The sequence below is a fragment of the Ranitomeya variabilis genome, chromosome 2 (genome assembly GCF_051348905.1).
Source record: "Ranitomeya variabilis isolate aRanVar5 chromosome 2, aRanVar5.hap1, whole genome shotgun sequence".
Lineage (NCBI taxonomy): Eukaryota > Metazoa > Chordata > Amphibia > Anura > Dendrobatidae > Ranitomeya > Ranitomeya variabilis.
The window spans coordinates 546,417,112-546,443,995 of record NC_135233.1 but is presented as its reverse complement, the minus strand read 5'-3'; the positions used below and the strand labels follow the sequence as shown (position 1 = coordinate 546,443,995).

General features: G+C 45.4%; 1 protein-coding gene across 1 annotated transcript in view; it reads right to left on the bottom strand.

Moving 5' to 3' along the window:
* LOC143807021 (cytochrome P450 2B4-like) overlaps positions 1–26,884 on the bottom strand; it is a 143,522-nt gene that overhangs the window by 19,887 nt on the left and 96,751 nt on the right. The window contains exons 5-7 of the mRNA XM_077288175.1: positions 26,306–26,479; positions 26,025–26,166; positions 25,748–25,935 (exon numbers count right to left, since the gene is read on the bottom strand). Of these exons, the coding sequence (XP_077144290.1) occupies positions 25,748–25,935; positions 26,025–26,166; positions 26,306–26,479 (504 nt within the window). The remainder of the gene's footprint in view (positions 1–25,747; positions 25,936–26,024; positions 26,167–26,305; positions 26,480–26,884) is intronic.

Below are 26,884 nucleotides of genomic sequence, written 5' to 3'. Positions count from 1 at the left end.
TTTTTCTCTAGGAAGTTTTCGCCGGCAGAGCGAAATTATGATGTGGGCAATCGGGAGTTATTGGCCATGAAGTGGGCATTTGAGGAGTGGCGTCATTGGCTCGAGGGTGCTAAGCATCGGGTGGTGGTCTTGACTGATCACAAGAATTTGATGTATCTCGAGTCTGCTAAACGCCTGAATCCTAGACAGGCCCGCTGGTCATTGTTTTTCTCCCGTTTTGACTTTGTGGTCTCGTATTTACCAGGTTCTAAGAATGTGAAGGCCGATGCTCTGTCTAGGAGCTTTGTGCCTGATGCTCCTGGAGTCGCTGAACCTGAGGGTATTCTTAAGGAAGGAGTTATCTTATCAGCGATTTCTCCAGATCTGCGACGTGTGTTGCAGAGATTTCAGGCTGGTAGGCCTGACTCTTGTCCACCTGACAGATTGTTTGTGCCTGCTAAATGGACCAGCAGAGTCATTTCCGAGGTTCATTTCTCAGTGTTGGCAGGGCACCCGGGAATTTTTGGCACCAGAGATCTGGTGGCCAGGTCCTTTTGGTGGCCTTCCTTGTCAAGGGATGTGCGGTCATTTGTGCAGTCCTGCGGTACTTGTGCTCGAGCTAAGCCTTGCTGTTCTCGTGCCAGCGGGTTGCTCTTGCCCTTGCCTGTCCCGAAGAGACCTTGGACACACATCTCTATGGATTTCATTTCGGATCTCCCGGTGTCTAAAGGCATGTCTGTCATCTGGGTGATATGTGATCGTTTCTCCAAGATGGTCCATCTGGTTCCTTTGCCTAAGCTGCCTTCCTCTGCTGATCTGGTTCCTGTGTTCTTCCAGAACGTGGTTCGTTTGCACGGCATTCCTGAGAATATTGTGTCGGACAGAGGATCCCAGTTTGTTTCCAGGTTCTGGCGATCCTTTTGTGGTAGGATGGGCATTGATTTGTCGTTTTCGTCCGCTTTTCATCCACAGACTAACGGACAAACGGAACAAACTAATCAGACTCTGGAGGCGTATTTGAGGTGTTTTGTCTCTTCTGATCAGGATGATTGGGTGACCTTCTTGCCGTTGGCTGAATTTGCCCTTAATAATCGGGCTAGTTCTGCCACCTTGGTTTCGCCATTTTTCTGCAACTCCGGTTTCCATCCTCGTTTTTCCTCGGGACATGTGGAGCCTTCTGACTGTCCTGGAGTGGATTCTGTGGTGGATAGGTTGCAGCGGATCTGGAATCATGTGGTGGACAACTTGAAGTTGTCACAGGAGAAGGCTCAGCGTTTTGCCAATCGCCGCCGCGGTGTGGGTCCCCGACTTCGTGTTGGGGATTTGGTATGGCTGTCTTCTCGATTTGTTCCTATGAAGGTCTCCTCTCCCAAATTTAAGCCTCGATTCATTGGTCCTTACAAGATATTGGAGATCCTTAATCCTGTATCCTTTCGCCTGGATCTTCCGGTGTCGTTTGCCATTCACAACGTATTTCATAGGTCCTTGTTGCGGCAGTACGTTGTGCCTGTGGTTCCTTCTGCTGAGCCTCCTGCTCCGGTGTTGGTTGAGGGCGAGTTGGAGTACGTGGTGGAGAAGATCTTAGATTCTCGTCTCTCCAGGCAGAGGCTTCAGTACCTGGTCAAGTGGAAGGGCTATGGTCAGGAGGATAATTCCTGGGTGGTCGCCTCTGATGTGCATGCGGCCGATTTAGTTTGCGCCTTTCACGCCGCTCATCCTGATCGCCCTGGTGGTCTTGGTGAGGGTTCGGTGACCCCTCACTAAGGGGGGGGTACTGTTGTGAATTTACCTTTTGGCTCCCTCTACTACTGGCTACTAGTGTTTTTACTCTGGGTATGTCTATCATCCCTTGTATGCTCACCTGGGTCGTTAGGTCAGGGGTGTTGCTATATTAGCTCCCTGGACCTTCAGTTCAATGCCTGGCAACGTTGATATCAGAGCTAATCTGTAGTGCTCTTGTCTACTGATCCTGGTTCCTGCTTGATTAAGCTAAGTCTGCTTTCTTGCTTTTTGCTATTGTTTTTGTTTGCATTTTTGTCCAGCTTGTACATAATCTGTATCCTATCCTTGCTGGAAGCTCTAGGGAGGCTGGAGTTCTCCCCCCGGGCCGTTAGACGGTTCGGGGGTTCTTGAATCTCCAGTGTGGATTTTTGTAGGGTTTTTGTTGACCATATAAGTTATCTTACTACATTCTGCTATTAGTTAGTGGGCCTCTCTTTGCTAAACCTAGTTCATCTCTGTGTTTGTCATTTCCTCTTACCTCACCGTTATTATTTGTGGGGGGCTTGTGTCCAACTTTTGGGGTCTATTCTCTGGAGGCAAGAGAGGTCTTTGTTTTCCTCTTCTAGGGGTAGTTAGTCCTCCGGCTGGCGCGAGACATCTAGCGACCAACGTAGGCATGTTCCCCGGCTACTTCTAGTGTTGGCGTTAGGAGTAGATATATGGTCAACCCAGTTACCACTGCCCTATGAGCTGGATTTTTGTACTTCGCAGACTTGCTGATATCTCTGAGACCCTCGCCATTGGGGTCATAACATAGTCCTGCCTGATGTCCACACCTGTCCTAGTGTTCCTGTTCTCCAAGTTGGATCAGCAGCCACAGCCAGACACCACCCTGGAGTAGCACCTGGCAGCTACCTGCCGCACAAGCCTGACCTCACCATCAGAGGCACCAGTGAAATTGAAAGCAGCTGTCATAGTCACGACCCTTCCAGGGTCTTCTGATTCGTGGCACAGTGGGGCCACAAACCCCCTTGGCTCACGCCCATCAGTCAGGGCGTGAGCGTGACACCTGCTTGATAATGTGGAACATCAATTTAAGTAGTTTTTCTTTAATTAGGATCACCTGGAAAAACTAATTATCACATGTGTTTAAGATTGATTTCAGTGATCCATTGAGCCCTGAGACACAATACCATCCATGAGTTTATTTGAAAAACAAAACAATTAAATCTTTATGACGCTTAAATCAAATCTGCATAACAATTTGGAACATGGTGTATATATACCGTATTTTCCGGCGTACAAGACGACTTTTTAACCCCTGAAAATCTTCTTAAAAGTCGGGGGTCGTCTTGTACGCCGGGAATCGCCTTGTACGCCGGGTGTATATGGTGGGTGGGGGGGGGGGGGAGTGATCCTGATGACGACGAGGGGGCGTCTCACAGGAAAGTGAGTATCCCCCATTACCTTATCATAGCGCTGCAGCGTGGGGTCTCTGTGCTGGGAGCGGTGGCTGCTGTGCTGTGCTGTGGCGGCTCCTCTTCTGCAGTGTGGGGCCTCTGGTGCTGTGGGGCGGTGGCGGCGGCGGTGTATCTTCATGCAGTCGGGGCTCCTCCGGCATCTCAGCCTGGAAGCCCCGCCGGCAACTCCATCGGTACAATGCGCTGGCCTCCGGGAAAATGGCCGCTGCTTAGATTCAGATCTCGTCTCCCGAGATCTCGGGACGAGATCTGAATCTGAGCAGCGGCCATTTTCCCGGAGGCCACCTGACCGCATTGTACCGATGGAGTTGCCGGCGGGGCTTCCAGTCTTTGAGATGCCGGAGGAGCCCCGACTGCATGAAGATACGCCGCCGCCACGGCCCCACAGCACCAGAGGCCCCACACTGCAGAAGAGGAGCCGCCACAGCACAGCACAGCAGCCACCGCTCCCAGCACAGAGACCCCACGCTGCAGCGCTATGATAAGGTAATGGGGGATACTCACTTTCCTGTGAGACGCCCCCTCGTCCTCATCAGGATCACTACCCCCCCCCCCCCAAAAGGCACATATTCACCGGCCCTATAAGACGACATACGGTGTATAAGAAGACCCCCAACTTTTAAGAAGATTTTATTTTTTAACTGGTAAAGTTGGGGGGTCGTCTTATACGCCCAGTCGTCTTATACGCCGGAAAATACGGTATGTGTGTCTCACTGGTATTTGTATATATATATATATACATATCTGTATATATATATATATATATATATATATATATATATATATATATATATATATATATATATACATATATATATATATATATATATATATATATATATATATATATATATATATATATATATATACACACACACAGTAAAGACCAAAAGTTTGGACGCACCTTTTCATTTAAAGATTTTTCTGTATTTTCATGACTATGAAAATTGTACATTCACACTGAAGGCATCAAAACTATGAATTAACACATGTGGAATTATATACTTAACAAAAAGGTGTGAAACAACTGAAATTATATCTTATATTCTAGGTTTTTCAAAGCAGCCACCTTTTGCTTTGATGACTTCTTTGCACACTCTTGGCATTCTCTTGATGAGCGTCAAGAGGTAGTCACCGGGAATGGTTTTCAATTCACAGGTGTGCCCAGTTAGGTTTAATAAGTGGGATTTCTTGCCTTATACAGTAAATGGGGTTGGTACCATCAGTTGTGTTGTGCAGAAGTATGGTGGATACACAGCTGATATACTACTGAATAGACTGTTAGAATTTGTATTATGGCTAGTGTTGAGCATTCCGATACCGCAAGTATTGGGTATCGGCCGATATTCGGAATTCCGATACCGAGTTCCGATACTTTCAGTATATCGGATACCGGAATTGGAAGTTCCCAAAATTCAAAGAGCCAGAATGCAGCCAATGAGGAATCATTAGGAATCATTAGAAGTGTGGGCACATCCCGTTCTGCATGTTAGGCATGTAACTACTGGCATGGCTGTGATTGGCTGCTGAAATTATGTCATGATGCACTATAAAAGTCGCCGCCGCCATTTTGGGTGCACTCTGCTGTGAATTCAGTTAGGGACAGGACGCTGTGTTCTGACTGAGGGATAGTTTTGAGATAGTGATTTGCTTCATTGTGCTTTACCCAGGCTAATTTAGCAACCGCTGTGTGAGAACCTTGTTTTTGCCTTGCAGCGCTGTTCACGGCTGTCTGCAAGGTGTATGTGTGTGAGTGCAGCTCACTCTGTAGTCTGGTCTGCAGCCATCGCTGGTTGTGGTCAGCTCAGGGTGCGTCACTGCCTCATACCGTTCCATTGTCCGTTTTTCAATTAGTGCAGCCTGCTGCACATTTTTTCAAATATATCCTATTAGTGGATTTCCATCCGTATCCTGCTAGATTGTGAAAAAACACTATATAGGATACATAGAGGAGCTTTTTTTGGCCTTGCAGCGCCGTTCACGGCTGTCTGCACGGTCTCTGCATCTCTGAATGCCTTTAATGTTTCCTCCACCTCCCCCAATACATCCTACATTATTCTTAGTTGTTTTCCTTCATGTAGAATTAACCTACAAGGAAAGAAAGGGTTTATTTTAATTTCGATATTTTTGTCCCATTGACTTGCATTGGTATCGGGCATCGGTATCGGCGATATCCGATATTTTTTGAATATCGGCCAATCCGATACCGATACTTCTGGATATCGGAAGGTATCTCTCAACACTAATTATGGCAAGAAAAAAGCAGCTAAGTAAAGAAAAACGAGTGGCCATCTGTTGTGAATTCCGTTCTCGAACTCCCTCCTGTGGTCATGAATGGTACTTTGGTGAGTTCTGTCCGTGGACTCCCTCTGGTGGCTGTGAGTGGAGCTGCTGGTTCTGAGATTCCTTCTCTAGCTGCCCTCGTTTAGGGGCTAGGCTGGATTCTCTATTTAACTCCACTCAGATCGTTACTCCATGCCAGCTGTCAATGTTCTAGTACTGGTTCAGATCTCTCCTGGATCTTTCTGAGGACCTGTCTCTCCAGCACAAGCTAAGTCCTTGCTTGTTCATTTGTTACATATGGTTTTTCTTGCTAAGTTCTAGTCCAGCTTGCTATCATGAAACTGCCTGGCTAGCTGGAAGCTCTGGGGGTGCAGAGTGGCACCACCGCACCGTGAGTCGGTGCGGGGGTATTTTTTGTACACTCTGTGTGGTTTTTGTAGTATTTTGGGTTGACCGCAAAGATCCCTTTTCTATCCTCAATCTGTTTAGTTAGACTGGCCTCCCTTTGCTAAAACCTATTTCATCCTGTGTTTGTGATTTCCTCTTAACTCACAGTCAATACTTGTAGGGGGCTGCTTTTACCTTTGGGGAAATTTCTCTGAGGCAAGTGAGGTTTTGTTTCCTTTCTTTAGGGGTAGTTAGCTCTTAGGCTGTGAAGAGGCGTCTAGACAGAGTCAGGCACGCTCCACGGCTATTTCTAGTTGTGCTGATAGGAGTAGGGTTTGCGGTCAGCAGAGTTCCCATTTCCCCAGAGCTTGTCCCGATTCCGTGTTTAACTATCAGGTCTTTTCTGGCGCACCTAACCACCAGGGCCATAACAGTACAGCTAGCCCACAAAGTGTTTATGCATCTCAATAGAGGGAAAAGAGAAGTTCTGAGACCATTTTTTTTTTCTCTGCAGTGTGTTTTGCCTCTCTTTTCCCCTTAAACTCTGGGTGGTTCAGAACTCAGGTGTGGATATGGACATTCAAGGTCTGTCCTCTAGTGTAGATCAACTCGCTGCAAGGGTACAAAACATTCAAGATTATGTAGTTCAGAATCCTATGTTGGAGCATAGAATTCCAATTCCTGATTTGTTTTCTGGGGATAGATCTAAATTTCTGAATTTCAAAAACAATTGTAAACTGTTTCTTGCTCTGAAACCCCGCTCCTCTGGTGACCCTATTCAGCAAGTAAGAATCATTATTTCTTTGTTGCGTGGCGACCCTCAAGACTGGGCATTCGCCCTGGCGCCAGGAGATCCTGCATTGTGTAATGTTGATGCGTTTTTTTCTGGCGCTGGGATTGCTTTATGATGAACCTAATTCTGTGGATCAGGCAGAGAAAATTTTGCTGGCTTTGTGTCAGGGTCAGGATGAAGCGGAGGTATATTGCCAGAAGTTCAGAAAGTGGTCTGTGCTTAATCAGTGGAATGAGTGTGCCCTGGCAGCAATTTTCAGAAAGGGTCTTTCTGAAGCCCTTAAGGATGTTATGGTGGGGTTCCCCACGCCTGCTGGTCTGAATGAATCAATGTCCTTGGCCATACAGATCGATCGGCGCTTACGTGAGCGCAAAACTGTGCACCATTTGGCGGTATCCTCTGAGCAGAGGCCTGAGCCTATGCAATGTGATAGGACTTTGACCAGAGCTGAACGGCAAGAACATAGACGTCAGAATGGGCTGTGTTTTTACTGTGGTGACTCCACTCATGCTATCTCTGATTGTCCTAAGCGCACTAAGCGGTTCGCTAGGTCCGTCACCATTGGTACTAAATTTCTTTTGTCCGTTACTCTGATTTGCTCTTTGTCATCCTATTCTGTTATGGCATTTGTGGATTCAGGCGCTGCCCTGAATTTGATGGACTTGGAGTTTGCCCGGTGCTGTGGTTTTTTCTGCTACGCCTTTGGCCAAGAATAAGCCTCAGTACTGGACCCAGTTGACCATGTGCATGGCTCCTGCGCATCAGGAGGATATTCGCTTTTGGTGTTGCATAATCTGCATGATGTGGTCGTGTTGGGTTTGCCATGGCTGCAGGTCCATAATCCAGTATTGGATTGGAAATCAATGTCGGTGTCCAGTTGGGGTTGTCAAGGGGTACATGGGGATGTTTCATTGTTGTCAATTTCTTCCTCCACTCCTTCTGAAGTCCCTGAGTTTTTGTCGGATTACCGGGATGTATTTGATGAGCCCAAGTCTAGTAACCTACCTCCTCATAGGGATTGTGATTGTGCTATTAATTTGATTCCTGGTAGCAAGTTCCCTAAGGGACGACTTTTCAATTTGTCTGTGCCAGAACACGCCGCTACGCGGAGTTATATAAAGGAGTCCTTGGAGAAAGGGCATATTCGCCCGTCGTCGTCGTCACCATTGGGAGCAGGGTTCTTTTTTGTGGCCAAGAAGGATGGTTCTCTGAGACCTTGTATAGATTACCGCCTTCTTAATAAAATCACGGTCAAATTTCAGTACCCTTTGCCTCTACTGTCTGATTTATTTGCTCGGATTAAGGGGGCTAGTTGGTTCACCAAGATAGACCTTCGAGGGGCGTATAATCTCGTGCGTATTAAACAGGGCGATGAATGGAAAACAGCATTTAATACACCCGAGGGCCATTTTGAGTACCTGGTGATGCCATTCGGCCTTTCTAATGCTCCCTCTGTGTTTCAGTCCTTTATGCATGACATCTTCCGAAAGTATCTGGATAGATTCATGATCGTATATTTGGATGATATTTTGGTCTTTTCGGATGATTGGGAGTCCCATGTGAAGCAGGTCAGAATGGTGTTCCAGGTCCTTCGTGCTAATTCCTTGTTTGTGAAGGGATCTAAGTCTTTTTGGAGTTCAGAAGGTTTCCTTTTTGGGCTTCATTTTTTCCCCTTCTACTATCGAGATGGATCCTGTTAAAGTCCAAGCTATTTATGATTGGACTCGGCCTACATCTGTGAAGAGCCTTCAGAAATTTCTGGGCTTTGCCAATTTTTACCGTCGCTTCATCGCTAATTTTTCTAGTGTTGTTAAACCGTTGACTGATTTGACCAAGAAGGGTGCTGATGTGGTGAATTGGTCCTCTGCGGCCGTGGAGGCTTTTCAGGAGTTGAAACGTCGTTTCTCTTCGGCTCCTGTGTTGTGTCAGCCAGATGTTTCGCTCCCTTTTCAGGTCGAGGTTGATGCTTCTGAAATTGGAGCAGGGGCTGTTTTGTCTCAGAGAAGTTCTGATTGCTCTGTAATGAAGCCATGCGCTTTCTTTTCGAGAAAGTTTTCGCCTGCTGAGCGTAATTATGATGTTGGCAATCGGGAGTTGTTGGCTATGAAGTGGGCATTCGAGGAGTGGTGACATTGGCTTGAAGGAGCCAAGCATCGCGTGGTGGTCTTGACAGATCACAAGAATCTGACTTATCTCGAGTCTGCCAAGCGGTTGAATCCTAGACAGGCTCGTTGGTCGCTGTTTTTCTCCCGTTTCAATTTTGTGGTTTCGTACCTTCCGGGTTCTAAGAATGTGAAGGCTGATGCCCTTTCAAGAAGTTTTGTGCCTGATTCTCCTGGGGTTCCTGAGCCGGCTGGTATTCTCAGAGAGGGGGTAGTTCTGTCTGCCATCTCCCCTGATTTGCGGCGGGTGCTGCAGAAGTTCCAGGCTGATAGACCTGACCGTTGTCCAGCGGAGAAACTGTTTGTCCCTGATAGATGGACTAATAGAGTTATCTCTGAGGTTCATTGTTCGGTGTTGGCTGGTCATCCTGGGATTTTTGGTACCAGAGATTTGGTGGCTAGGTCCTTTTGGTGGCCTTCCTTGTCGCGGGATGTGCGTTCTTTTGTGCAGTCTTGTGGGACTTGTGCTCGGGCTAAGCCCTGCTGTTCTCGTGCCAGTGGGTTACTTTTGCCCTTGCCGGTCCCGAAAAGGCCTTGGACGCATGTTTCCATGGATTTTATTTCAGATCTTCCTGTGTCTCAAAGGATGTCGGTCATCTGGGTGGTTTGTGATCGCTTCTCTAAAATGGTCCATTTGGTACCCTTGCCTAAATTGCCTTCTTCCTCTGATTTGGTTCCATTATTTTTCCAACATGTGGTTCGTTTGCATGGCATTCCGGAGAACATCGTGTCTGACAGAGGTTCCCAGTTTGTTTCAAGGTTTTGGCGGTCCTTTTGTGCTAAGATGGGCATTGATTTGTCTTTTTCTTCGGCTTTCCATCCTCAGACAAATGGCCAAACCGAATGAACCAATCAGACTTTGGAAACTTATCTGAGATGCTTTGTTTCTGCGGATCAGGATGATTGGGTGACCTTCTTGCCATTGGCTGAGTTCGCCCTTAATAATCGGGCCAGTTCGGCTACTTTGGTTTCGCCTTTTTTTTGTAATTCTGGTTTTCATCCTCGTTTTTCTTCAGGGCAGGTTGAGCCTTCGGACTGTCCTGGTGTGGATTCTGTGGTGGACAGGTTGCAACAAATTTGGACTCATGTGGTGGACAATTTGACCTTGTCCCAAGAGAAGGCTCAACGTTTCGCTAATCGCCGTCGCCGTGTTGGTCCCCGACTTTGTGTTGGGGATTTGGTTTGGTTATCATCTCGTTATGATCCTATGAAGGTTTCTTCTCCTAAGTTTAAGCCTCGTTTCATTGGTCCTTATAAGATTTCTGAAATTCTTAATCCTGTATCATTTCGTTTGGCCCTTCCTGCTTCTTTTGCCATCCATAATGTGTTCCATAGGTCGTTGTTGCAGAGATATGTGGCGCCTATGGTTCCCTCCATTGATCCTCCTGCTCCGGTGTTGGTCGAGGGGGAGTAGGAGTATGTGGTGGAGAAGATTTTGGATTCTCGTATTTCGAGACGAAAACTTCAGTACTTGGTCAAATGGAAGGGCTATGGTCAGGAGGATGATTCCTGGGTTGTTGCCTCTGATGTCCATGCTGCCGATTTAGTTTGTGCCTTTCATTTGGCTCATCCTGATCGGCCTGGGGGCTCTGGTGAGGGTTCGGTGACCCCTCCTCAAGGGGGGGGTACTGTTGTGAATTCCGTTCTCGAACTCCCTCCTGTGGTCATGAATGGTACTTCGGTGAGTTCTGTCCGTGGACTCCCTCTGGTGGCTGTGAGTGGAGCTGCTGGTTCTGAGATTCCTTCTCCAGCTGCCCTCGTTTAGGGGCTAGGCTGGATTCTCTATTTAACTCCACTCAGATCGTTACTCCATGCCAGCTGTCAATGTTCTAGTACTGGTTCAGATCTCTCCTGGATCTTTCTGAGGACCTGTCTCTCCAGCACAAGCTAAGTTCTTGCTTGTTCATTTGTTACATATGGTTTTTCTTGCTAAGTTCTAGTCCAGCTTGCTATCATGAAACTGCCTGGCTAGCTGGAAGCTCTGGGGGTGCAGAGTGGCACCACCGCACCGTGAGTCGGTGCGGGGGTATTTTTTGTACACTCTGTGTGGTTTTTGTAGTATTTTGTGTTGACCACAAAGATCCCTTTTCTATCCTCAATCTGTTTAGTTAGATTGGCCTCCCTTTGCTAAAACCTATTTCATCCTGTGTTTGTGATTTCCTCTTAACTCACAGTCAATACTTGGAGGGGGCTGCTTTTACCTTTGGGGAAATTTCTCTGAGGCAAGTGAGGCTTTGTTTCCTTTCTTTAGGGGTAGTTAGCTCTTAGGCTGTGAAGAGGCGTCTAGGCAGAGTCAGGCACGCTCCACGGCTATTTCTAGTTGTGTTGATAGGAGTAGGGTTTGCGGTGAAGCAGAGTTCCCATTTCCCCAGAGCTCGTCCCGATTCCGTGTTTAACTATCAGGTCTTTTCTGGTGCACCTAACCACCAGGGCCATAACAGCCATCATTACATTAAGAAATGAAGGTCAGTCAGTCCGAAAAATTGGGCAAACTTTGAAAGTGTCCCCAAGTGCAGTGGCAAAAATCATCAAGCGCTACAAAGAAACTGGCTCACATGAGGACCGCCCCAAGAAAGGAAGACCAAGAGTCACCTTTGCTTCTGTGGATAAGTTTATCCGAGTCACCAGCCTCAGAAATCGCAGATTAACAGCAGCTCAGATTAGAGACCAGGTCAATGCCACACAGAGTTCAAGCAGCAGACACTGTCATGGTTCCCAATGGCAAGGGAATGTAAGAAACATATAACGAACGAGCTCTCGGGTGATGGAAACTCGAGTTGACCGTGAGCTAAATCTACCACACAACTAATAGTAGCCAGGGAGCATACCTACGGCTTCCTATATGCCACGCGCCAGCCGGAGGACTAACTACGCCTGGTAGAGGAAGAAACAGACCTGGCTTACCTCTAGGGAAATACCCCAAAAGATGATAGCAGCCCCCCACATGTAATAACGGTGAATTAAGAGGAAAAGACATACACAGTATGAAAGTAGATTTAGCAAAGAGAGGTCCACTTACTAGATAGCAAAAGGATACAAAAGAGGACTTCACGGTCAACTGAAAACCCTTTCAAAAACCATCCTGAAATTACTTTAAGACTCCTGTGTCAACTCATGACACAGGAGTGGCAATTTCAGCCCGCAAGAGCTTCCAGCTACAGAGAATTACAAAAACTGCAAACTGGACAAAAGGTACAAAACAAAAGGACAAAGTCCACTTAGCTGATCAGCAGACTAGTAGCAGGAACATGCAACCGAAGGCTCTGGTTACAATGATGACCGGCAAGGAAATGACTGGAGAGCAAGGCTAAATAGGAAACTCCCAAACGCTGATGGAAGCAGGTGAACAGAAGCAGCAAAGTGCAAACAAGTCACCAGTACCACCAGCAACCACCAGGGGAGCCCAAAAAGCGGATACACAACAGTACCCTCCCCTTAAGGAGGGGGCACCGAACCCTCACAAGAACCGCCAGGGCGATCTGGATGAGCCCTATGAAAGGCACGAACCAAATCCGAGGCATGAACATCAGAGGCAGTTACCCAAGAATTATCTTCCTGACCATAGCCCTTCCATTTAACCAGATATTGAAGTCTCCGTCTGGAAATACGGGAGTCCAAGATCTTTTCTACCACGTACTCCAATTCACCCTCCACCAGCACAGGAGCAGGAGGTTCAGTAGAAGGAACCACCGGTACCTCATATCTCCGCAACAACGACCGATGGAACACATTATGGATAGCGAAAGATGCCGGGAAGTCCAAACGAAAGGAAACAGGGTTAAGAATCTCCAAAATCCTATAAGGACCGATGAACCGAGGCTTAAATTTAGGAGAAGAAACCCTCATAGGGACAAAACGGGAAGACAACCACACCAAGTCCCCAACACGAAGGTGGGGGCCAACACGACGACGGCGGTTAGCAAACTGCTGAGTCCTCTCCTGGGACAATTCCAAATTATCCACCACTTGTCCCCAAATCTGATGCAACTGATCCACTACCGCATCCACTCCAGGACAATCCGAAGATTCAACCTGACCAGATGAAAAACGCGGATGAAACCCTGAATTGCAAAAAAAAGGAGAAACCAAAGTGGCAGAACTGGCCCGATTATTAAGAGCAAACTCCGCCAACGGCAGAAAGGCAACCCAATCATCCTGATCCGCAGACACAAAACACCTCAAATAAGTCTCCAAAGTTTGATTAGTTCGTTCCGTCTGGCCATTGGTCTGAGGATGGAATGCAGACGAAAAAGACAAATCAATGCCCAACCTGGCACAGACTGCCCGCCAAAATCTAGACACGAACTGGGTACCCCTGTCAGAAACGATGTTTTCCGGAATACCATGCAAGCGAACCACATTTTGAAAAAACAGAGGGACCAACTCAGATGAGGAAGGCAACTTAGGCAATGGCACCAAATGAACCATTTTAGAAAAACGGTCACACACCACCCAGATGACAGACATCTTCTGAGAAACAGGGAGGTCCGAGATAAAGTCCATAGAGATGTGCGTCCAAGGCCTCTTCGGAATAGGCAAGGGCAACAACAACCCACTAGCCCTAGAACAACAAGGCTTGGCCCGAGCACACACATCGCAAGACTGCACAAAAACACGCACATCTCGAGACAAGGAAGGCCACCAGAAGGATCTAGCCACCAAATCTCTGGTGCCAAAAATTCCCGGATGACCTGCCAGAGTAGAGGAATGAACTTCCGAGATGACTCTAGTGGTCCACTCGTCAGGAACAAACAGTCTACCAGACGGACAACGATCAGGTCTATCCGCCTGAAATTCTTCCAAAGCACGTCGCAAATCTGGAGTAACAGCAGACAAAACCACTCCATCCCTAAGGACACCAGCAGGTTCAGAATTCCCAGGAGAGTCAGGCTCAAAACTCCTAGAAAGAGCATCTGCCTTCACATTCCTAGAACCCGGTAAGTACGAGACCACAAAATTAAACCGGGAAAAGAACAACGACCAACGTGCCTGTCTAGGATTCAGGCGCCTGGCAGACTCCAAATAAATTAAATTCTTGTGATCAGTCAAAACCACCAGCTGATGTCTGGCACCCTCAAGCCAATGACGCCACTCCTCAAATGCCCACTTCATGGCCAAAAGCTCCCGATTACCAACATCATAGTTTCGCTCGGCGGCCGAAAATTTTCGCGAAAAGAACGCACAAGGTCTCATCACCGAGCAGTCGGAACTTCTCTGCGACAAAACCGCCCCTGCTCCGATCTCGGAAGCATCGACCTCAACCTGAAAGGGAAGAGAAACATCAGGCTGGCGCAACACAGGGGCAGACAAAAAGCGGCGTTTAAGCTCCCGAAAGGCCTCCACGGCAGAAGGGGACCAATTGGCAACATCAGCACCCTTTTTAGTCAAATCCGTCAGAGGTTTAGCAACGCCAGAAAAACCAGCTATAAATCGACGATAAAAATTAGCAAAGCCCAAGAATTTCTGGAGACTCTTCAGAGAAGTAGGCTGCGTCCAGTCGTAAATAGCCCGAACCTTGACAGGGTCCATCTCAATAGAAGAAGGGGAAAAAATGTACCCCAAAAAGGAAATTTTTTGAACCCCAAAAACACACTTTGAACCCTTTACACACAAAGAATTCTCCCGCAAAACCTGAAAAACCCTCCTGACCTGCTGAACATGAGACTCCCAGTCATCAGAAAAAATCAAAATATCATCCAAGTAAACAATCAAAAATTTATCCAAATATTCACAGAAAATATCATGCATTAAGGACTGAAAGACCGAAGGAGCATTAGAAAGGCCGAAAGGCATTACCAAATACTCAAAATGGCCCTCAGGCGTATTAAATGCGGTTTTCCACTCATCCCCCTGCTTAATTCGCACCAAATTATACGCCCCACGAAGATCAATCTTAGAGAACCACTTAGCCCCCCTTATGCGAGCAAACAAATCAGTCAGCAAAGGCAATGGATACTGATATTTGACTGTAATTTTATTCAGGAGTCGATAATCAATACAAGGCCTCAGAGAGCCATCCTTTTTAGAGACAAAGAAAAAACTGGCTCCTAAAGGTGATGAAGAAGGACGAATATGTCCCTTTTCCAGGGACTCCTTAATATACTCGCGCATAGCAGCATGTTCAGGTACAGATAGGTTAAACAAACGACCCTTTGGAAATTTACTGCCAGGAATCAGATCTATGGCGCAATCACAATCCCTGTGAGGAGGGAGTGAACCAATCTTAGGCTCTTCAAAAATATCACGATAATCAGACAAAAATGCCGGAATCTCAGATGGAATAGATGACGAAATGGACACCATAGGAGTGTCCCCATGAGCCCCCCGACATCCCCAGCTTAACACAGACATAGCTTTCCAGTCAAGGACTGGGTTATGAGACTGCAACCATGGTAATCCAAGCACCAAAACATAATGTAAATTGTACAACACAAGGAAGCGAATCACCTCCTGATGGTCTGGAGTCATACGCATAGTCACTTGCGTCCAGAACTGTGGTTTATTACAAGCCAAAGGTGTAGAATCAATACCCTTCAGAGGTATAGGGACTTCCAGAGGCTCTAAATCAAACCCACAGCGCCTGGCAAAGGACCAGTCCATAAGACTCAGAGCGGCGCCAGAGTCCACATAGGCATCCACGGTAATAACTGATAATGAACAAATCAAGGTTACAGACAAAATAAATTTGGACTGTAAAGTGCCAATTGAAATGGACTTGTCAACCTTCCTAGTACGTTTAGAGCATGCCGATATAACATGAGCAGAATCACCACAATAGAAGCATAACCCATTTTTACGCCTATAATTCTGCCGCTCGCTTCTGGACATAACTCTGTCACATTGCATTTTCTCTGGCGTCTCTTCAGAAGATACCGCCAAATGGTGCACGGGTTTGCTCTCCCGCAAACGCCGATCAATCTGAATTGCCATTGTCATGGACTCATTCAGACCTGTAGGCGCAGGGAACCCGACCATAACATCTTTAACGGCATCAGAAAGACCCTCTCTGAAATTTGCCGCTAAGGCGCACTCATTCCACTGAGTAAGCACAGACCATTTACGAAATTTTTGGCAGTATATCTCCGCTTCATCTTGCCCTTGAGATAGGGCTATCAAAGCTTTTTCAGCTTGAATCTCCAAATTAGGTTCCTCATAAAGCAACCCTAAAGCCAGGAAAAACGCATCCACATTGAGCAACGCAGGATCCCCTGGTGCCAATGAAAATGCCCAATTTTGAGGGTCACCTCGCAGCAAAGAGATTACAATCTTAACCTGCTGGACAGGATCTCCTGAGGAGTGAGGTCTGAGAGAAAGGAATAATTTACAATTATATTTGAAATTCAAAAACCGAGATCTATCTCCGGAAAACACCTCTGGTGTAGGGATTTTAGGTTCAGAAATAGGAGCATGTATAACAAAATCTTGTAAATTTTGAACCTTCGTAGCAAGATTATTTAAACCTGCAGCCAAACTCTGAGGATCCATCTTTAAACAGGTGAGCTCAGAGCCATTCAAGGATTATAAGGAGAGAAAGGCAAAGGCTGTAATTAGAGCTGAAATACAACTGATCCAACTATGGAGCAAGCATAGGGGAAAAAGAGAAAAAAAAAAATTACAGACTTCTTTTTTCTCTCCTTTCTTCTGCCAATAAGTTTAACACGGGCCGGTCATACTGTCATGGTTCCCAATGGCAAGGGAACGTAAGAAACATATAACGAACGAGCTCTCGGGTGATGGAAACTCGAGTTGACCGTGAGCTAAATCTACCACACAACTAATAGCAGCCAGGGAGCATACCTACGGCTTCCTATATGCCACGCGCCAGCCGGAGGACTAACTACGCCTGGTAGAGGAAGAAACAGACCTGGCTTACCTCTAGGGAAATACCCCAAAAGATGATAGCAGCCCCCCACATGTAATAACGGTGAATTAAGAGGAAAAGACATACACAGTATGAAAGTAGATTTAGCAAAGAGAGGTCCACTTACTAGATAGCAAAAGGATACAAAAGAGGACTTCACGGTCAACTGAAAACCCTTTCAAAAACCATCCTGAAATTACTTTAAGACTCCTGTGTCAACTCATGACACAGGAGTGGCAATTTCAGCCCGCAAGAGCTTCCAGCTACAGAGAATTACAAAAACTGCAAACTGGACAAAAGGTACAAAACAAAAGGACAAAGTCCACTTAGCTGATCAGCAGACTAGTAGCAGGAACATGCAACCGAAGGCTCTGGTTACAATGATGACCGGCAAGGAAATGACTGGAGAGCAAGGCTAAATAGGAAACTCCCAAACGCTGATGGAAGCAGGTGAACAGAAGCAGCAAAGTGCAAACAAGTCACCAGTACCACCAGCAACCACCAGGGGAGCCCAAAAAGCGGATACACAACAAGACACATCTCTACAACAACTGTTAAGAGGAGACTTTGTGCAGCAGGCCTTCATGGTAAAACAGCAGCTAGGAAACCACTGCTAAGGACAGGCAACAAGCAGAAGAGACTTGTTTGGGCAATAGAACACAAGGAATAGACATTAGACCAGTGGAAATCTGTGCTTTGGTCTGATGAGTCCAAATTTGAGATCTTTGTTTCCAACCACCGTGTCTTTGTGCGACACAGAAAAGGTGAACGGATGGACTCTACTTGCCTGGTTCCCACCGTGAAGCATGAAGAAGGAGGTGTGATGGTATGGGGATGTTTTGCCGGTGACACTGTTGGGGATTTATTCAAAATTGAAGGCATACTGAACCAGCATGGCTACTACAGCATCTTGCAGCGGTATGTATTCCATCCGGTTTGCGTTTAGTTGGACTATTATTTATTTTTCAACAGGAAAATGACTCCAAACACACCTCCAGGCTGTGTAAGGGCTATTTGACCAAGAAGGAGAGTGATGGGGTGCTATGCCAGATGACCTGGCCTCCACAGTCACCAGACCTGAACCCAATCAAGATGGTTTGGGGTGAGCTGGACCGCAGAGTGAAGGCAAAAGGGCCAACAAGTGCTAAGCATCTCTGGGAATTCCTTCAAGATTGTTGGAAGACTATTCCTCGTGACTACCTCTTGAAGCTCATCAAGAGAATGCCAAGAGTGTGCAAAGTAGTCATCAAAGCAAAAGGTGGCTACTTTGAAGAACCTAGAATATAAGACATAATTTCAGTTGTTTCATACTTTTTTGTTAAGTATATAATTCCATATGTGTTAATGCATAGTTTTGATGCCTTCAGTGTGAATGTACAATTGTCATAGTCATGAAAATACAGAAAATCTTTAAATGAGAAGGTGTGTCCAAACTTTTGGTCTGTACTGTATATATATATATATATATATATATATATATATATATATATATATATAGAGAGAGAGAGAGAGAGAGAGAGAGAGAGAGAGAGAGAGAGAGAGAGAGAGAGAGAGAGAGAGAGAGAGAGAGAGACTGAATATATGTTTTCAACAATATTTGAGGCCATGGCTCCATAATATGTCCATTTTGCAAGCCGGCGAGAAAATCTCGCCATATGGATGTCACACGGATACTTTAATGAGATAAAAATCGCATCCTCGCATTGCACATGGTTGACATATGGATCACTGTTCGGGAACATTTCGGCGTATCTCGGCCGTGAAAAATGGACCGATTTTTTATATGTTATGTGTGACTCCAGCCTTAGAGTGTGCCACCATAGTTATAATCAGGGTTACCTGGTTAGGAGCCCACTCAGATGTTTTGCTCTCCCGAACCAAAGCGCTAGCTAAGCACCTCGGATTACATTTATATGTTTGGTATGGTTGTAGCTGTATCGACCTGAAGAATCATTGAGAGTAGACCAGCACTTGCAAAAATAAGTATGAGCTCTGTGACGTACAACAAGTATCAAGATAAACTAGAGAGAAGGGAAAATAGGTATATATATGGCACCAGTAACCCATAATAAAAATAAAGCAAAAATAGCAATGCTGTAATTATTATAGAATAAATGTTATAGTTAAAAACATGTAAAAACGAAAAGTAGGGGAAATACTTTTTGTAATAACAGAAAAGAAAGCGGATTGGCACATACTGGTCCGTGCAACAAAAATCTTTATTGTGGCATCATCATACCAACAGCAGGCAGATAAAACAGTGGAGCAAATACTGTACAGACGACAATCGTTTCACGCTTACATTGCGCTTCAACAGGTGATGACCTGTTGAAGCGCAATGTAAGCGTGAAACGATCGTCGTCTGTATTTGCTCCACTGTTATCTGCGTGCTGTTGGTATGATGATGCCACAATAAAGGATTTTGTTGCACGGGATGGTATGTGCCAATCCGCTTTCTTTTCTATGGACATACAGATTCTCTTTCTTTGGAAGTGGCACCCGTAATCCCTGGTGTGTGTGCAGCTTCATTAACCTGAGGTCATACAGCTGTGCCTTTGTCCTGCTTCTCTCCCATGGTATGTGACTTTTTGTAATAAGTTATTCATAGTGCTAAGGGTATCCGTGAATGATGGGGTTCAGCAGACATGGCGGTGTAGGTGGTAGAGGTGGAGAAGGAGGTAGCCAACACTGTTATACATTTGAATTTTTGTTTGATTCTTTTCTTCACTTGGGTAGCCAGCAAAACAATAGGAATGGTAAATATAACAAACAAACTACGGTGTAGTATTATAATGGATGGGTGTGGTGGCATGCCTCTCTATATAGTAGAAAAAACTTGGCACTCCAAAGTGAATATAAACTTGAACGTTTTTTTTAATAAGCAATCCAAAATTTCACAAATGTTTTGGATTACTTCGGGCCTTTTTTATCAGTGAACAAAGCGCTATGAATGCGGTGTAGTCCGCTAATTACAGGTGAGCGCTCTCCTGTAATCATTGGCGAACACCATGTTCAAGCGCTTTTCCAGCATACTTTGGTCTGGGGATACACATGCAATTCATACACTGATTAAGGTCTGAAACAGACTGAAATATTTATACAATTTTGGGTTGTTTAATTAAACAAATTTAAGTTTATCTTCACTTTGGAGTGTCAAGTTTTTTCTATTATATTTACGGACGAGATTGGACCTTACTTGTACACCATATTACAGTTGTGCCATGGTTATCTGTTAGGGTATACTTCTCTAGTCAGCCACAGACACAGAAACTACTGTGAGATCCACACCTGGTTCATTTTAATGAATGTGAGTTTGTCCACGTTGTCTGTGGACAGACGGATGTGCCTGTCTGTGATCACACCCCTTGTCATGCTAAGTACATGGTCTGACAGTACACTTGCCGCAGGACAGTCCAGCACATCCAAAACATAGAGGGCAAGCTCAGGCCATGTGTCCAATTTGGAGACCCAGAAGTTAAATGGGGCAGATCCATCATTCAGTACGTTGAGGTGTTTGCACATGTATTCTTCCACTATGTTGTTGAAACACTGCCTCTTGCTAATACAGACATCAGATGGTGGTGCCAAATGTTGGAAGCATAGAAATGGGATAGTAATGTTGATGATGGCATCATCAGTGCTGGTCATGGTTGTGGGAGTACTCGCAGCAAAGCAATATTGTACACATGTCCCACATGGAGGCCCGCTCGTTGATCGTGAAGTTGTATCATTCCACAGAGCGACTCACCCGTGCATGCTGCAGCTGAAACTCCACTATTTCCTGCAGCTGCTCACACAGTCTCTCAAGCATATGCAAGGTGGAGCTTCACCTTGTTGGTAGGTTGCATATAAGTTGGTGAGTGGGATGGCAGAAGTGACGCACTAGCGCAGACAGGTGAGCGGTTGCTCGGTTAGAACGCCAAAAGCACACACACTTTCTGTAGCAGCTACGACATATCGAGGTAATTTTTAAGGAAGCTCTGCACCAACAAATGCAGCACATGAACCAGGCAAGGGATGTGCATCAAACGAGCCAGGCCCAGAGCTGCTAAAAGATTTTGCCAGTTATCGCACACCATCTGTCCGGGCTTGAGGTTCAGAGGTACCAAACAATCATTGTTCTATTTGATCCCAGTCCATAGCTCCTGTGCGGTGTGGGATTTTTCCCCCAAACAGATGAGTTTCACAACAGCCTGTTGTCGTTTCCCCTTGGCTGTGCTGAATTTGGTGGTTCAGGTGTTACATTTATCGGATGAGGAGGCGATGGAGGAAGTGGAGTAGGAGGAGAAGGCAACTTGGACAAAGAAAAGTCCAGCAGTCCTCGGTGGTGGTAGGACATGTGCCAGATCATCTTCTGCCTCAGGCTCGGCTACCACATTTAACTGGTGGGCAGTTAGGGAGATATAATTAGTAGCACGCCTGGGCAGTGTGATACTCGGTACCAGGTCTGGTCGCACTTAAAGGGATGTCACGGTGGCTGCGACCTGGTCCGTGACCCTGGGAGCTCAAGCTGATAGGGAAACGTCTTTAAAGGGGTTTGTAAGGCTTGTGTAAGTTCGTGACACCACCTGTGGTGTTCGGTCAGTGGGACCGATGCTGCTTAAAGGGGTCCTCGGGGGGTGATGTTGTTGCAGCAAGATGGTGACGCTTCCCACAGGTGAAGCGGGGTCCCCAGGACTCCCAAAGTGTATGGGCAAAGATGGTGTATGCCGGAAAATAATTGGAGGACACAAAGTTGTAAAGTCTTTACCTGGTTTACTGGTAGTAGCAGTCCACAGTCCAGGGTACCAGGAACAGGTGGTGGAATGGTCCGGCCGGCCTGGAGGCAATAGTGGATCCCTCTCCCAGGTGAGGTCCTTAAGCCTTCCTACTTGCGATAGTATGTGAGGTCCCTGCTGCCTGTAGCTTGCAGGCAAAATCCTCTCCCTCCTGTCCTGAGACAGGTACCTGTATGATGGGCAGCTTGATCCGTTTTATAGGGTCTCTAACATGACCCGGGCTCTTCAGGTGCTGCTTCACCTTCAGGTGTGGTGTGGGCAAATAACATACAGTCCTATGCCCTCCGGTTCTGCTATGTGTCCTGGAGTACAACACAGCCTCGGGCTCCCATTGCCCGGTTCCTGCGCTTTGGCCTTTCCTTCTCCATAGTGCTCTTTTCCTCAGTAGCTCCACCACTTTCAACCCTTCAGGTTCACTTCCTTCCCAGGAGCTGCAGCTCAGTCCTGGCTGCACGGTTCCGCTGTCTTCTCTCTGTTCCAGATTTCCTTCTCTCCTCTCCCTCCAACAGACTGACTAACTCCTCCTCCATACCAGAACACTTAAAGCTGGGGAAGCTCCCCTGAATCCGGGACCTGAGCTCCCCCTTCAGGCCTGGATTCGGAATTTGTTGAATGTGGGTGAGTTACCTGGTATAGAGGATCCTCTTTGCCTCCAAGCATGATATCGCCCTCCCCGAAAGGGATGCAACATCACTGTAACAACCGGTTACCTGGGTTGTTACACTAATATGCCTGCCTGTGCTTACTGGTCCATGTATAGGTGGTTATGTGGACCTTACCACTAATGGCATTGCGTAGCGCACACCTAATTTTGTCCACTACATGTTTGTGCAGGGCAGGGATGGCCCCCCTGGAAAAGTAGTGATGGCTGGGCACCACGTACAGTGGGACAGCCACCATCATTAGTTTTTTAACTGTCTGTCTTCATTAGCTGGAATGACAGCATTTCAAAGGCCAGGATTTTTAAAATGCCGTCATTCAGGACCAGGGCTCATGGGTGGGTAGAGGGTACTTTCTCTTTCTTGTCAATGTTTGGGGGATGGACAGCTGAATGATTCCATGGAATGGTGTGGAGATTATCGCTGACACTACTGGTGTTGGTGGTGCTGTCACATTCTATCTTTGCGGGGAGCCAGGTGGCCCTGTTACTCAAGAGCGTGAGGAAGAGGTAGAGACTGCAGCAGAAGAGGGAGCAGAAGGAGCCTTAGATCTTTGTTGTTTTTTTCAGGTGTGTACTTCACTGAAGCTCATGCTTTGAATTCAGATGCCTCTTCATGCAGGGGGTGCTCAGGTTAAGAATATTTATTCCTCGCTTCAGGCTCTGAGTGCAAACCTCCCATATCTTGTTGTCAACACCTGGACTGAAGAAATGGGGTGCCAGGGAGCTCCTTTTAAGCTTGCATTGGTGTGCTCATATCATCGGCGTGGTGGGCAGTAGCAACCGACATACTGACTTGGGGCTGGCTGCTCTGCTTTTGCACCCTTCTCTCACTTTTGCTGTGAAGCTGGAGCAGTGTGACCACCCCCTCTTCCTCTGAATTGTGCCCACCACACATATAGCCTTCATTCCATGTGGGGTCGAGGACCTCATCGTCCCTCGCATTATTTTCCATCTCTCCACCCCTGCATCTCTTGCCAGTCTGCGCACTGCAGAAAGACGCTTAGTTGGCAACTGTGTATCGACATTATCAGAAACGTGCTGAAGTGGTCCACTGACCTTGTGCACTAGCCCTCCCATGTAATCATCATCCAACAGAACAAGTGCTTGGGCATCAGTGCATTCAATCTCTTCCACTTCTGGGGCAGGGCCAGCTGGATGGACCATGGATCCCCAGCCAGCAGAGTTTTCAAAAAGCAGAAGTGACTGACGTATGACTTGGGGCTCAGACTGCTTGACTGATTTGAAAAGTGTGAGGTGGAAGACAGATGCCCATGGTCCGCAGGTGTCAATTCTGCGCTATCAGCAGGGGACAAGGTGGAAGACAATGTGAAGAAGCTGAAGGCACCTTCAACCACCACAAAAAAACACAGAAAAAAAGGTAAATTGGACATAATTTCACAGAGAAAAACTAAATGAGCCAGACAAATTTGTTGTCACCCTCAACTTAATATTTGTTTGCACACTCATTGGAATAAATAATTGGAATCAATCGCTTCCTATAACCAACAACAAGCTTCTTACCTCTCCACTGGAAATGTTTTACCACTCTTTTTTGCAAACTCCACTAGGTTTCTCATATTTGAAGGGTGCCTTCTCACAAAAGCAATTTTAAGATGTCTTCTCAGGTGTTCAAAGGGATTTACATCAGGACTCATTGCTGGCCACTTCAGAACTCTCCAGCACTATGTTTCCATCCATTTCTGGGTGCTTCTTGAAGTATGTTTGGGATCATTGTCCTGCTGGAACACTCATGACCTAGAACGCAAACATAGCTTTCTGACACTGGGCACTACATTGCAACCCAAAATCTGTTAATCTTCAGATTTCAGAATTCCTTGCACACAGTCAGAGGCAGCCAAACAACTTCAAAACATCTTTGAACCTCTGCCATATTTGACTGTAGATACTGTGTTCTTTTCTCTGTAGGCCTCGTTCTGTTTTAGGTAAGCAGTAGAATAAAAAGCTCTATCTTGATTTCATTTGTTCACAAGACATTTTATCAGAAGGATTTTGGCTTACTCACATACCTTTTGGCAAACTGTAGTCTAGCTTTTTTATGTCTCTATGTCAACAATGGGGTCATCCTGGGTCTCCTGCCATAGCATTTTATTCAAATATTGAGAGATAGTTTGTGCTTACACTGATGCACCCTGAACCTGCAGGTCAACTTGAATTTCTTTGGATCTTGATTGGGGCTGCTTATCCAACATCCAAACTATCCTGTGTTGAAAGCTTTCATCACTTTTTCTCTGCCATCCATGTCCAAAGAGATTAGCTACAGTGTCATGAGTTGTAAACTTCTTTATTATGTTGCGCACTGTGGACGAAGGAACATCAATATCTCTGGAGATGGACTTGTAACTTTGAGATTGTAGACATTTTTCAATAATTTGGGTTCTCAAGTCCACAGACAGCTCTGTTCTCCATTCTTAGTATGGCACACACAGACACACAATGCAAAGATTGAGTAAACCTTCATCCTTTTTTATGTTTCAGATGTGATTTTCATATTGCACACACCTGTTACTTGCCATAGATGAGTTTGAATGAGCATCACATGCTTGAAATAAAGTTGTTTACCCACAATTTTGGAAAGGTGAAAACAATTTTGTCAGGACCATTTTTGGTGTTTTGCGTGAAATGATGTCCAATTTGAATTTTTTATTTTTTGTGTTGTTCCAACATACACAATGGAAGTAAACATGTGTACAACAAAGCATGTATAATTGAAATAATTTTCTGGGAAAAATACTTCATTCTCTGGAACAATTTCAAGGGTGCCAAGTTGCCAACACTTTCGGCCATGACTGTACATAGGTAATCAAGCACATATGCAAGTATTAAAAGGATTACCTGAAATCAAACACGGCATGGCCTGAGAACAAAAATGCAGAGAGCTATTTAAAGGTCTTTGTATGGAGTTAACATCTGCATCTATGATCCTATTTTGCTGTGTGGCATACTTATTTTTATATATCCACACACTGTTGTATTGATACCTTACCAGGCTCATCCTATTAGTGTTATTATACTCTGCTTATTTCCATACATGGTTGTCTATTTTAATATCAAAAATATTTCTTGTTTCCATCTGTATCGCTTTATACTTTATACATGCATAAGTTGCATTTTGTTAAGCTTCTAGCAACCCTCATTTATTTATATTCCTATGATTTATTCTTGCATTGGATTGATAGGGAGTGTGTATCTGTCTCCTTTTCTATTCTGTTCTGGAGACAGTTTATGACTTTTGTATAAAAAAAATCCTTCTACTGTTTGGTTTTACGTGTTTTTAATATTTCTAGTGCTTTTTTGTGTGCATCAATAACGTTTGTTCTATAATTACAACATTGCTAGTGGTGCTTTATTTTTATTATGGGTTACAAGTGCTACTACTACTCTGTCCTGAATAATCATGTTGCCAAGCCATTATCTGGCATAATAACCATCATAAAATGAAAATAAAAAAATATATATATATAATTGTAGTTTTTTTCAATACATTTGATACTTTTCCCCATTTTTTTTACATATGAATGTGATAAAATGAATGGTGTTCAAAAATACAATTCAGCCCGAAAAAAATTATGACTCTTGGAAAGAGAGGAGGAAAAAGCGAAATGATCTAGTTATGCCTCACCTTTGGAATAGTAAAGCCATTCAGCTGTATGTCTTTTATAGGTGCATGGGCAACTCCCAGCGGCACAACTGAAGCAAAGCGTTGGACTTCTTGCAGTGCAGCCTGTGTGTATGGCATACTTAGTCTGTCCTTATAATCAAGGTGGTCTCTGTCTCCCCGAATTTTGTCAATTTCTTCACGACACTTCTCTGAAAGTAAAGGAGATACACTGTATTCTTCATCTGACATTCTGCAACAAGAAACATGAAAATCCACATTCTCAAAGGATATTACATGCCTTGTATGTCTGGATACATCATCATGTACAGCAGACACCATTCAAGGGTGGAGGAAGTTGTCTCTGTGCCGGCAATAAACAGATCGGATACACAAATGAACAGATTTTCATTATTAAACGTCGACTTTCTTTCTTCCTGTTCCTAATTTTTCAAATAGAAGAGATGACAAGTAGTAACATATTCCTCACTTGATATAGGGAAACTAAATGGTCCTGTTAGGGAGACTAAGCCTCTAATATCTGAAAGTTCGTTGATTTTACAATGTTACATATTCTTTTACCTTTTCCAGCTCATCCAGATAGCAGTCTATGTAATCTCTAGGTTGTCCCGACACCCTGGTTCTCTTGTGCTCTGATAAAACTTTTTCAAGGAAAGCAAAGAAAACCTTCACATTTCTGAAGATCCTCCGATGAGGTAAGGGTAGGTGTTTTACAAATCCAAATGCATTGTACAGCTGAAAAATAAACCATATACATAATTGTATAGAGGAACATATGCTGGTGTAATATTGTACCTGTACAAAGGAATAAGTAAGGTGGGGGTACAGCCTTCATTTTTTTATACATGCCTTGAGTACAGAGGAAGACCATGGGAAGATAACAGTGGGCAGATAGGATGAGGTGGTTGATTTTGAGGATGACAGGAGGATGGTGCTCCTGACACCGAAGGATACTCTGCTACCACACTCTGAATAGTGAAGCTCCAGAAAGCCCCTTCATCTCTAAACTCCTAGAACACTTAGTCAACTTTCATCTAATGCATTTATGGTTCTACTCCTACATCTTTGACAGCTCCTTCACTTTATTTGCTGACTTATCTTCTTGCTGCTGCCCTTTACAGTATTGGATCCTCAGGGCTC